General features: G+C 37.4%; 1 protein-coding gene across 13 annotated transcripts in view; it reads left to right on the forward strand.

Annotated features, from left to right (window-relative positions):
• The window catches only part of RIMS1 (regulating synaptic membrane exocytosis 1), a 599,631-nt gene that overhangs the window by 453,442 nt on the left and 132,797 nt on the right, over positions 1 to 13,392 (forward strand). For 9 of the 13 annotated variants that reach the window (XM_018058836.1, XM_018058838.1, XM_018058831.1 and 6 more), the window contains one exon: positions 7,090 to 7,161. The exons of the other annotated variants lie outside the window; for them this stretch is intronic. In XM_018058836.1, coding sequence (XP_017914325.1) covers positions 7,090 to 7,161 — 72 coding nt within the window. The remainder of the gene's footprint in view (positions 1 to 7,089; positions 7,162 to 13,392) is intronic. 13 annotated transcript variants of the gene reach the window in all.

Raw genomic sequence — 13,392 nt, forward strand, 5'->3', positions numbered from 1 at the left:
AGTTGAAAGTTAGTTGTCTTTTAACAACCTGAATTAACTATGACATTTGGTTTAATAGATTGTATATATCATTGTAAAGGTAGATTTTAGAAGCAGAAATAGTCCTTTTAGATAAGATTATTAAATGAAACTCTTCCTAATAAGTAATAATTTATTCCTAATAAGTAATTCTGAGCAAACATATTACTTGTTATTATAATTTATTTGTAAGTAAGTTCTGAGTTCAACAAAGGGAAATGCATTTTAAATGGCTTGATCCTATGATTTATTACTATATGGAACAGAATATTATTTATAGTATTTAAAATATACTTTTATTAAAATATGAGTAACAAGTGCCCATAAAAATGAGAGAGAAATTACTGTATCAGTTGTTATAAAAAACAATCCATTGGTAATCCTAACAAACACTTAATGCTTGCTTTCCTTTTTATTTCTTATAAGCTTTATTTACTTATTTAGAAAAATTTGCTAATGAAGTGAACATAGCATCAGATTTGGAGATAATGAATATTCATAAGAATTTGCCACCAGATAAATTTTGCACTAGGAAACGGGTAACTTAAAAAAATATTCTAAAATCAGTGACAATTTATATTATCAGCCACTGGATGTCCTGCATGCTTGATTATTTTGAAAACAGCATAGTAATACAAGAGGTGAATATTTGATTAAGAGAGCTTGCTGGTGAGTTAGAAAGCATTGATTTGTCATCTTATTCCACATAATGCGTGTACACACACACACAATTTTTAATGTACCATTTCTCCATAATTTAATTTCAACAGTAAGAAATATTGATGTCATTTCAAGTGGTACAATAGCTTTATTTGGAATTGACATGGAAACATGTTTATCTAGATCGAAAAATTTTCCTAGAAGTTGTAGGATTTTTTTAAAACAATGATGAGGAAAAAAATATGTAAATCTGTAACCTTAGCTTTTTTTTTACCTTAAAGTTTAGTGTACATTTTCTTGTAGTTTTATTACTAAAATATTAAACTTCTAATAATCACCTTTCCAGTAACAAAGCATTTCTTTGTAAATGACATTATTTTGATATATAAATAGTAGCTTTTATGAACCTGTATATACATAATTCTCTTATAAAATTCAGAGCTACTTATGGCTGCATATTTAACCAAAATTTATGAATAGCAAGTTAGAAAAAATTTATTTTAATAGACCCCTGAGTCATCAAGTTTCTGAATTCAGTGCTCACAGTTGAATTAGTCATCTTTAAATGTGAAAGGCAAGTATAAGTTGCTATCATTATTACTGTCATCTAAATTACTTCTTGGTAAATGTTTTTTCAGTTCAGTTTTTTTCAGGAAGACACATAGATTCTTTTTAAATACATTAAAAATTGATAGTGACCATTCTAATAAATGTGAGTTGATAGACTATTTTCTTATTTAGTACATTTTAAGATGTAATTTAATGCTTCACTATCTTGAAGGTACTGACTCTAATATTCTGATTTAAAATATTTTTTGCATGCATATACATATTTTTGTACGTGATATTTTTAAGGATGCAGTTTATTGATGTGACTTTGATAAAATGGAAAATACTGAATGGAATAACACTATTTTTTGAGAGTTTAATTATTAGAAAAAGTAAAGTATCCCACTGAGTTAAAGATTAATTCTTGAATTACTCTGCTGTTCTAGTTCTAATTTCTTTTCCAAGTAACCAGATTTCTATAGCTGCCCACACTTGCAACTTGGAAGCAGCTACTTGCCAAGGAATTTTTAACCAAAAATATCATGTGGTTCCTCTTATTCAAAGTGGATGGATCTTCTTTGTCCACTGAAAATATTTCTAGGATAAAGAAGTCATCCACTTTTCCACTTCCAGAATTCATGATACTTTTGCAGTATAGATGCAGAGATAATGTAGAACCACTCGTGAATTCAGTATATTTCTAGTCATTTCTGTTTGCTTCATAACATTTATTATCTACGCTTTTCAAAAATGTCCTTTATTTAAAGGAATGAAATATACTCGTATACTAAAGTCTTTTTAATGGCTGTAGTCAATACATAAATATCAATAATAAGCAAAAGGGTAAATGTATCTAAATTGTATGTGTCCATCTTTACTGCATATGAACATTGCTTAAGTAGATTCTTAACCTAAATTTAATATTTTCTTCCCAAAATTATGAGGAAACAAGATGATGGAGATTTGCATTTCACATCAGACCATCTGGAGAGTCAACCAGAATATATACAGGAATATTCTTATGACATCAGTGTTAATTATAATTAAAACATTATGTGGTAGAACTTATTATTCCCCAAAGCAGAGCATATTAAATTTTCATTTTATTAGCATGTTAATTTTGCACTTTAAAAGAATTTTAGTATCTTTAAGTGGTGTTTATCAATGTCTCACGGAATTGTTCTAATTGAGCCTAGTTATTGACGAGGAAAGGAAAGTATCACAAAGACAGATTTTTAACAATTGCCTTTCATTTCATTAGTACATTTTATGAATCTTCACACTTAATCTAATAGAGAATGATAATTGAAAATAGGACTTCCAGAAAATTAGCTTTAATTAGGAACACCCCCACTCTTTTGATTATTTCTCTTGCTTCCACTTAATGACATGATAATTGTTGTTATAACATATTTGAATAGACCTTTATAGCTTTTAAAGAACCTCAATTGTGCCCTAGGAACTGGGCACAGAATCTTACAGCTATAAGTTGTGATTAAGAAAAAACAACAACAAACAGGATTTTCTGATTCTTGCATACCTAAACCAAACAAACATTCTTTAAGAATAGTAAAAGATAATTAAAAATTTTAATGTAACAAAATGCATATTAAAACCCAAAATAGCTAAGACATGATGGAAATGCTATCACTGTTTTTACTTGATTTTGTTGAGGGATCCCTTCAGTGAATTTCAAATCACTCAGAGTTGCTGGATGGCAGAGGGGCAGGATCGTGGGCCATGATAGCAGTGTCCTCACCGATTGACTGTGGCTTGTATTTCCCTCAACCAGTCACTCAGCCTTCCTGGGCCTCATTTCCCTTTCTGTAGATTTAGGCAGGTATAGATGAATTAGCTGAATTCTGACATCCCTTCAGACCTAAACAGAATCCATGCTGCCTGGTTGCGTCATGATGAACATGCATTGGGCCGGTAGTGATAACTCTTCCTTATGCCTAAGGCAGTAACCAGAATGTGTTTCTTATATATGATATTTTTTGTTATACTGATGATCAGAAAACAGTGTATGTCTAAATTGATTAAGCTGAATTGTATAATCCTAGTTAGATTTTTACTTGTTATAATCTTTTAGACTCTTAAATTCCAGTAGCATAGTCAAAATACTACTTTTTCAACCACCTATTTATTCAACATATATTTAATGAGAAGCTACTATGTGCTGGGTGTTGATGTTACAGTATAACCCAGACACAGTACCTGCCGATAAGGAACTTAGGAAAGAATGGTGTAAGGTAGAAGGTATTTCTTTTCCCTGTGATCCTTTTTATGATTTTGTGGCCAGTAGTTTCAGGAAAACAGTACATGAATATAAATTAATGGTTTTAACCCAGGTGGCGCTAATGGTAAAGAATCTGCCTTCCAATGAAGGAGATGTGGGTTCAGTCCCTAGGTCGGGAAGATTCCCTGGAGTAGGAAATGGCAACCCATTCCAGTATTCTTGCCTGGGAAGTTCCATGAACGGAGGAACCTCACAAGCTACAGTCCATGGGATTGCAAAGAGTCAGACAAGACTGATCGACTGGGCACAAGCACATTTACACATCACAAAACTATTCCAAGAAAAGTCTGTCTTTACAATGTACAATACCTTCAGAGAAAAGACAGTAGAATTTTCTATTTTCTTCTCTATTCTTGCTTTACACTGAATTATTGCAGTTAAGTGTATGTCATTTTAGCTTAACTCCAGGATTCTTTTAAGTGGTTAGAAAAATTATAAGGACATATCCTTTGTAGAAATCTTTAGAAGAATCTTCAATAGAGTAATTGTCTGTAGCATTTGAAGAGAAAAAAGTGGCATCCTTAAATAAAGGATTAAAAACAAAAGCAAAAACACAAGTTAGACACATGAACCTCTGTAGATTGTATACTCTTATAGATGAGTAAGAGTTTTTACTTTAGGGAAACAAATACATATTATTATCATTTTAAATAATACTTTTATAGCATTGATCTCTTGCTATTCTAAGTAATGCTAAAACTAAAATCCTTATTCTATGTCATACTACAAATACTATAATACAAATAGTAATGTTGACATATTTAGAGTTAGCAAATCTGTGAGGTGATAGTATTTTTGCCACTTTGCAAATAGAAGAAACCTGAGGCACATAGCATTTGAGTAAATTGACTAACATCACCCAGCTAAAATCACTCTTTCATCATTCAGAAAGAGGGTGGGGAATAAACTCCGTTTGGCTCTAGGATCCGTGTTTTTAGCTACCACGATCCAGTGTCGTGTATGCCACAGATGCAACATGTGCACAGCTACTGAGATTATAGACTCTCAGTTTACGTCATGGTTTGACATGCAAGGTCCATGTAAGAGCAACTGGCTTCACCCTTGCAAGCCTCAGTCTCCTTTTTCTTAAAAGGATGAAAGTGAAGTATGCCTTCATTGGATTGGAGAGCTTAGATGAGAAATGATAGCAAGTTCTTAGTAGATATTTGATACTGTTAATATCAGCGCTGTCGTCATCAGTATCACCAGGTACTGTGATGATCAGTCTTACATGTGAGCCCACTAAATGTTAGAGATGAGAAGAGGAAGAGTTGAAATTGTACAGAGGAAATAAAATCTCCATTGAATTCGTAGCAATGACTAAGGATAGAAGAAAAGCAGAGAAGGTGTAAAGGATGCTCATCACCTTTTCACTGCAGGGATGTAGAAAGCTGGTACAAAAGCCTGCCAGGTGCTCTGGTCCTGCCCTTTGCACCCACACACCCTTCCAGAGCATCTTCCTTCAAACTGCAACCTGCTTTTATCTGAGACCCAGTCCCTCCGGCACGTCTCTGAACTGTGTTTCCCTGGTTGACTTTTTCTTGTTATTCTCATTATTGATCTGACATGTTATACACTTTACTTGTTTGAGGGGTTCTTGTGTATTTTTTGTCTTCTACCATAAAACACAAATTGTTTGAGGGCAGAAGTTTTGTCTACTTTGTTCACAGATGTAGCCCAAGCAGCTAGAGCAGCATCTGGCATATAAACACAGTATTTGTTCAATGAATGAGAGAGTGAATGAATGAATGAAAACCCTCAGTGATTGTGAGTTTCAGGAACTGGCCTGAAACTCTGTGTCTTCACTTGGCTCTCACGCTTCTCAGAGGGGACAAGGGACTCTGGTTCTTGTGGTCCCAGGACACTCTTGGGACCAAACGTGTGTGTTAGTCATTCAGGCATGTCTGACTCTTTGCAACCTCATGGACTGTAGCCCACCAGGCTTCTCTATCCGTGAAATTCTCTAGGCAAGAATACTGGAGTGGGTTGCCATTTCCTTCTCTGGGGGATCTTCCTGACCCAGGGATCAGAGCTGGGTCTCCCACACTGCAGGCAGATTCTTTACCATCTGAGCCACGAGAGAAGCTTGGGGCCAAGTATAAATTTCCCCAGATGATGGACCACATGTTGTTTAGAGCTCAGGCCCCTGGGTCCACAGACCTCTTTCCTCTGCCTTCCCTTCTGATCACTTCCTGCTCTGCACCTGCTACTTCCCTCTGCTCCAGGAGAAAACTTTGTCTATCAGTGACTTTCCTCATTGACCACAGGCATGTGCTCAGGACTCCTCTGCTCTCTTGCACCCCTGGGCCTGACAGAACTGGACGTGTGCTGGACACTTAGAGCATCTGGCATTAATATATCAAAAGAACAGAGATGAGAGACTAGATCTTAAAGGTTCCCATCACAAGAAAATTTCTGACTTGAGTGATGATAGATATAGACCAGGCTTATTGGGGTGGTCATTATGTCACACATCTGAAACTAGTATAATGATATATGCCAATAACATCTCAAAAAAAAAAAAAACAAACAAACAGAGCTTTCTCCTTAACATTTTTGGAAGGAAAGGATATCAGAAAATAAAAATATATTGTAGGCAACCAGTTATCTGAAGTGAGAGTTGTTCAGTTGTGTCCAACTGTTTGCAACCCCATGGACTGTAGCCCAACCAGGCTCCTCTGTCCGTGGAATTCTTCAGGCAAGAATACTGGAGAATTCTCTTCTCCAGGATAAACTTTATTGCTTTTATAGTTTCTCTCTGTTTTTGTTTTTTTAAATAAGTGAGCTTCTTGACCACAGTGTTTCTTATTTTTTCAAATATATTGTAGTCCAGACACATTTTAGGATGAACAGATGTATGTAAGCTGCCTTGGGGAGGTCAGTTGTATGTATAAGCATTATTTCTGTGGGAAATTCATTTCAAGTTTCAAATGTTCAATATACATAAGTATTTTTAGAATATAGAGTAAATTGTAAACTTTATTAGTTCTTTGGTTTGCAATGGATGATTAGCTTTTTAAAATACTACACAAATACAAAAGTATATGATAATTTTAAAAATAATTTGAATAGTTGATTTTTAAATAGTTTTCTTTATGTCAAACACATTTCCCTAGAGCATATTTTTGGAGGGGAAAAGCGAAGGAAAACATCTTTGTAGCACCAGGTCTGAGACTTTCAGGGTGGAGAGTACTGCCCCCGTGTGTGGTCTTTCAGCACCTAAACCACGGCTGTCCTCATGTTTCTCGTCACTGCGTTTCACCATTGAGTTTGTCTCCACCTCAGTTGCCAGCAGGAGTCTCCTTGACATCAGGACTGTAGACTTTCTGGTCTACACTGGTGGGGTGTCAGCTTCTGTGCCTCCTGGTGGGAAATTGTGGTTTCTGCACAACACCAGTTCTCATTTTTGTTTTATTTTAAGAAAGTACGGATTGACAAAACCATTTAGGTAAAATAGTTGCCATTTTCCATGTCAGTTGCTTTTTATCATTGTACAAGATGACCAGATAACTGTAGCGTGATTCATCATATATTTTGTGTTTCTTTAACATTTCATTCCACAGGCACTCCAGAAAGTCTGAAAGATCTAGCCTCCAAAGCCAGACTAGGAAAGGCACTGCCTCTGATGCAGAAAGGTAGGCTTGGTGTTGTGCTGTGCAGCATCTTTGTTTCAATAAGATGTTCTGGGGCACCTCCTGTCTCATTTTACAAGATTGGTGTTTAAACACAATTGCGATGCTTAGAGAGACATTCCTGTTGAGAAATCTCCTACATGGGGATAGCCTCATTCAAAAAATGAGAGATGGATAGTTTGAAGGCAACCCCTAAGTCTTAGGGCTTAAGAAAAATCCCATGCATTTCTCTTAGTGATCATTCTGATCACTAAAAAACGATTAAATGCAGTGTAGTCCTATATACATATTAAGACATTAATATTTTATTTGTGAGATGATTGAAGTGTTACTAATGAATGTGTTACCTGAAATATGCAACTATTTTGAGTGTCTGTTATTTATCCAAATGATGCCGTCTTCTTTAAAATCTGTTCTACAAATGCGTAATCTAGGTCTACTCATAACTACAACTTAAGATACTCACTAAGTTAATGTAGAAATTAAGTGATTTCTTGTATTTTGTTAGCAATTTTTATAAAATTTTAAAGTGCTTTTAGGTTCAAGATACTGACAGAATTTTTGCAGAGCTGTAAAAAAGAAACCCCGAAAATCCAATTAAGATATATCCACTCATCCCATCAGTATTGAGAATGTGCAGGCTGATATAGATGTTTAAGTGGATACACACATTCAGGTGTCACAGCTGCCACAGAGGTGACACAAGGCATAGTGAGAAAACGAAAAAAGAGAGGCTGCAAGTGAGATTAGGTGAACTAATCGAGGTGTACAAAAATTGGTGTCAAGAGAAGCGTGTTCTATGAGAAAGGAAAAGCATGTGAAAACACTAAGAACTGAAATACCCTCTTGAGTTTGTGGAACTCATGCTTACTGGGGACGATTCAGGAGATGGGAGAGAGGTTGAAAACAAAACGGGAGAAATTCTTAGAGACTGCTATAAATGACCTCACACGCTGTGGTATAGAATTTTGACTTCTACCTTATTACTCCTTAAGCCACGGCAGTTCCTGCTACATGATTGGTCTTTGTCCCAAAGTTGTAGATCACTGGAACAACACTTTGGAAAGTGGATTGAAAGACCCAGGGGTAGATGGGAAACACCAGCAAGGCTGTCACAAGAAGGAAACTTGGTGGACAGGGTAACTGCAATTCAGTGATCCATGCAGTCAACAAATATGTGCCAAGCTGTGTGTCCAATTCAAGGAATAAAATAGTGAGCAGCAGAAAAAGGAAAGCTTTCCAGAGGATAATACCTCTTAGATGAGGTTAGAAAAATGAGTAGGTACTAGTCACATCAAGCATCGTGGGTGAAGACGAGGTTGAATTGGTTTCTGGCTAATGATCTATGGAGATAGGGACTATGTAGGCAACTTAACTTACAATGGAGCAAGCCAGGAGCCAAAAAATGTGCTGAGTAGAAATTCAGTTTTGCAGAGACATTGAATAAATTGATACATAGCCATCTTATAGAGACAGAAATAGATAGATAGATAAATACATACCTACATAGATGGACAGGTAGATAAAATAGACCAATAGTGTTGATAGTGTTGGTTTAGCTGCTAAGTCGTGTCTGATTCTTTGTGATCCTGGGGACTGTAGTTGGTCAGACTTCTCTGTCCCTGGGATTTCCGAGGCAAGAATACTGGAGTGGGTTGCATTTTCTTCTCCAGGAGACCTTCTCAACCCAGAGATTGAACTGTCATCTCCTGCATTGCAGGTGAATTCTTTACCACTAAGCCACCAGGGGGACCCTCAATAGATACGTATGTACATAAAAACACAGATGGATAGAGAAATAGATATATAGATGAACAGATAGATAAACAGATAAAGACAGAAAGATTGCCTGAAGAACTATGGGTGTAGGTTTGTAACATTGTACAGGAGGTGGTGACCAAACCATGTCAAAGAAAAAGAAATGGATAAAGGCAAAATGGTTGTCTGAAGAGGCCATACAAATATCTGAGAAAAAAAGAGAAGTAAAAGGCAAAGGCGAAAGGGAAAGATATACCCAACTGAATGCAAAGTTGCAGAGAATCCAAGGAGAGAAAAGGAAGCCTTCTTAAGTGAACAATGAAAAAAAAAAAAGAGAGAGGAAACAGTAGAGTGGGAAAGACTAGAGATCACTTCAAGAATATTGGAGATACTAAGGGAACATTTCATGCAAAGATGGGCACAATAAAGGACAGAAATGGCAAGGACCTAACAGAAGCAGAAGAGATTAAGAAGAGGTGGCAGGAATACACAGAGAAATTATACAAACAAGGTCTTAATGACCCAGATAACCACAAAGGTGTGGTCACTCACCTAGAGCCAGATGTTGTGGAATGTGAAGTCAAGTGGGCTGGAGGAAGAATTACCATGAACAAAGTTAGTGGATGTGATGGAATTCCAGCTGACCTATTTAAAATCCTAAAAGATGATGCTGTTAAAGTGCTGCACTCAATATGTCAGCAAATTTGGAAAGCTCGGCAGTGGCCATAGGACTGGAGAAGTGCCGGGAGCCAGTGTGAGGAATCCCGCCCGTGACAAGGTCATGAGGAAGGAAGCTGACATACGCAAGGCGTGCTCAGACTTCAGGGGCCCCTCTGGAAATTCCTAAGCATGTACCCCAAAAAAATCTGCCGGCTTTTGTGCTCTGCTTTTCCACTCTTCTGACATTCTCTGGAAAAAGTCAATTCAGGGCTTTAGTCTTCTGCATTTGAAAGAGTGTTTCAATCCAAAAACCCCTCTGATGGCTTTCTAGCCTGCCTGCAGGACTCGTACAGCTGCGCATCCTAGGAATGTAGGGGCTTCCAAGGAGTCAAAATCTTTAGAATAGGACTGATTAAAAGTTTCATTTGTTGAGTCAATACTTGCTGCCAAATTTTCATATCCTTTATTTTTAGATATAGTTGGTATATAAAAAAACAAGTAGTAGACCTGGTATTAGCAACATTAGATCTTTGAGTTAAGTACCTTCTTTGTTATAATCCGCTGTACCTTTGTTCTATAGAGATGTAACTTTAACGCTTTAAGGAGATGCAGATTAAAGAAAAACACTTCAGGGAAAACGAAATTAACATTCATTAAGGAAGAGAGCCAAAAAGTGTTAACAAGCCTCTTGGCCAGAAGATAATGTAAATCACCTGAGACCTTTTGTATACAAAAAGATGTACAGAAAGAGTCTGGGCTGCTAACGCTACATAATTTTGTATTACCCATTGATCTCTATGTATAATCAAAAGTATAAAAGGCCTTGAAGGACAATAGAAAGAGAGCCAGTTGCTGGACTGGTTTCCCCCGTGTCTCCTCTTTACTCTAATTTCAAGCTGATCCCTTGGAACGTGGAGGCTCACTTTGTCTACTTACTTGCCCCAGCTTTTAAGATCCATTAGAGAGAGAGCCCAAGGCGGGGCTCTCTCTGATATTCAAACGGGCACCTGCGGCCTAAGGTAGATGGTGCAAGCTCCTTGTCTGGAACTTTATTGGTTTTCCACGTAACCCAAGTTAATCAGCCTCTTCTCTCCGCTTAATCTTCCTACTACGCTATTTCTTCCTAATCTAATCTTATATTAATAAATAAACAAGTTTTTCTCATGCCAACGCCGTCCACCCTTCGAATTCCCTGGATCCACCGGGGCTGGACCCCGGCAGAGAAGGTCAGTTTTCTTTCCAAATCCAAAGAAAAGCAGTGTCAGATAATGTTTAAACTACCATACAGTTGCAGTCATTTCACATGCTAGCAAGATAATACTCAGAATCCTTCAAGCTAGGCTTCAGGAGTATGTGAACTTCCAGATGTATAAGCTGGATTTAGAAATGGCAGAGGAACCAGAGACAAAATTGCCAACATCCATTGGATCATAGAAAAAGCAAGGGAATCCCCCCACAAAAAAAGTCTACTTCTGTCTCATTGACTGCACCAAAGCCTTTAACTGTCTTGATCACAACAATCTGTGGAAAATTCTTAAAGAGATGGGAATACCAGACCACCCAACATACCTGCCTCCAGAGAAACCTGTATGCAGATAATGAAGCAACAGTTAGGACCAACTGTGGAACAACTGGGAAAGGAGTTCTAAATTGGGAAAGGAGTACGTCAAGGCTACAGTCACCCTGCTTATTTACCTTATATGCAGAGTACATCGTGTAAAATGCAGGGATGGATGAATCACAAACTGGATTCAAGATTTCTTGGAGAAATATCAATAACCACAAATATGCGATGATACTGCTTTAGTGGCGGAAAATGAAGAGGAATAAAAGAGCCTCTTGATGAGAGTGAAAGAGGAGAGTGAAAAAGCTGGCTTAAAACTCACCATTCAAGAAATGAAGATCACGGCATCCGGTCCCATCACTTCATGGCAAATAGATGGGGGAACAGTGGAAACACTGACAGATTTTATTTTCTTGGGCTCCAAAATGACTGCAGATGGTGAGTGCATCCATGAAATTAAAAGATGCTTGCTCCTTGGAAGACAAGCTATGACAGATCTAGATGGTGTATTGAAAAGCAGATATCACTTTGCGAAAAGTTTCGCATGTGGATGTTAGAGTTTAACCATAGAGAAGGCTTAGTGCTGAAGAATTGATGCTTTTGAATTGCGGTGTTAGAAAATACTCTTGAGAGTCCCTTGGACTGTCAGGAGTTCAAACAAGTCAATCCTAAAGGAAATCAACCCTGAATATTCATTGGAAGGACTGATGATGAAGCTCACGTTATACAATTTAAAGTGCATTTTCCACCTTTTCTCCTCCCAAAAAAATTGTAGAAGATACTTTCTGTAGGCAACTTTGAAATTTCAGACTCAGAACTTACATAGAGCACAGCAGCAGCAAGTGAGTACATCAAGATCATTCAGAAGGGATTGTTTTCCATTACAGAATTCATAATGGCCTAGTAGAAACCAAGATTTCCTGAAAAAGTGAGTGTTTTTCACTTAATACTTTGTTGGTCAATGGTTTGGCCACCTGATGAGAATAACTGGCTCACTCATTGGGAAAGATCCTGATGCTAGGAAATATTGAGGGCAGGAGGAGAAGGGGGGCACAGAGGGTGAGATGATTGAATGGCATCACCGACACAATGAACATGAGTTTGAGTGAACTCAGGAGGATAGTGAGGGACAGGGAAGCCTGGAGTGCTGTAGTCTATGAGGTCACAAAGAGTTGGACACAACTTAGGGACTGAGAAGCAGCAACATGCATACACATATACATGCATACAAGCATGTATTCATACATATGTGGACAGACAGAGAAATAGATACATGGCTAGCTAGCTAGATAGATGATAGATGAGAAGAATGTAATGAAAACACTGATTGTGTAACTGTTTGCATTTTCTTTACTCTCAATAAATCTAATTATAATACAGTCTCTTTACCAGGTTGTAGATTGCTTCAGTTCCTCCCATTTATTTTCACAAGATTAAAAATTTTCCTCAAGTTACATATTTATTATATTCCACTGAGGCCTCTTTAATTCATTTAACAATTACTAGTTAAATGTCTACCATGTGCCATTTTCCCGAATCAATGAACAAGGTTTTTTGACAGTAAGATACGGTTTTACAAAATGTTAGATGATTCTAGAGTCAACTGAACGTGTTTCTCTCCAGATGAGGGATATTTGAGCATCATGCCTGGCAACACTGAACACGTGTGTTGTTGTTAGTCACATAGTCGTGTCCAACTCTTTGCAGCCCATGGACTGTAGCCCTAGAGGCTCCTCTGTCCATGTAATTCTCCAGGCAAGAATACTGGAGTGGGTTGCCATTTCTTTCTCCAGGGGATCTTCCTAACCCAGGGATCGAACCTGGGTGTCCTGCATTGCAGGCAGATTCTTTACATTCTGAGCCACCACATGTGTGTGGATAATCACAAATCTTCCCTCCAGTAAGAAGAGAAGGGATTCCATTCCCCCGAGTCTCAAATGTTTGCTTAAGGGCCATATGCATATTACTGTTTCCATTACTTACTTTGCTTGTAGGTTTCATGTAGAAAACTCAGTCCTGTTAGGTATTTAAATTTGTTTGATTATAATTAAAGCTCTTCACTGATTTTTATTAGAGTGTAAATCACATACTTAGCTTTCAAGGGAATTGATGGCTAGCTCCTTACAATAGAAGAATTGGCCTGGATTTTCTAGGTTTACGTTAGCACTCATTTCTTTTGAAGATACCTTCTAAGTTGATGTTCAGCTACAGGTGAGTGAGGCCACAGCTTGAATGCTCTGGACACTGTTTCT

This window comes from Capra hircus, chromosome 14, assembly GCF_001704415.2.
Source record: "Capra hircus breed San Clemente chromosome 14, ASM170441v1, whole genome shotgun sequence".
Classification (NCBI taxonomy): Eukaryota; Metazoa; Chordata; class Mammalia; order Artiodactyla; family Bovidae; genus Capra; species Capra hircus.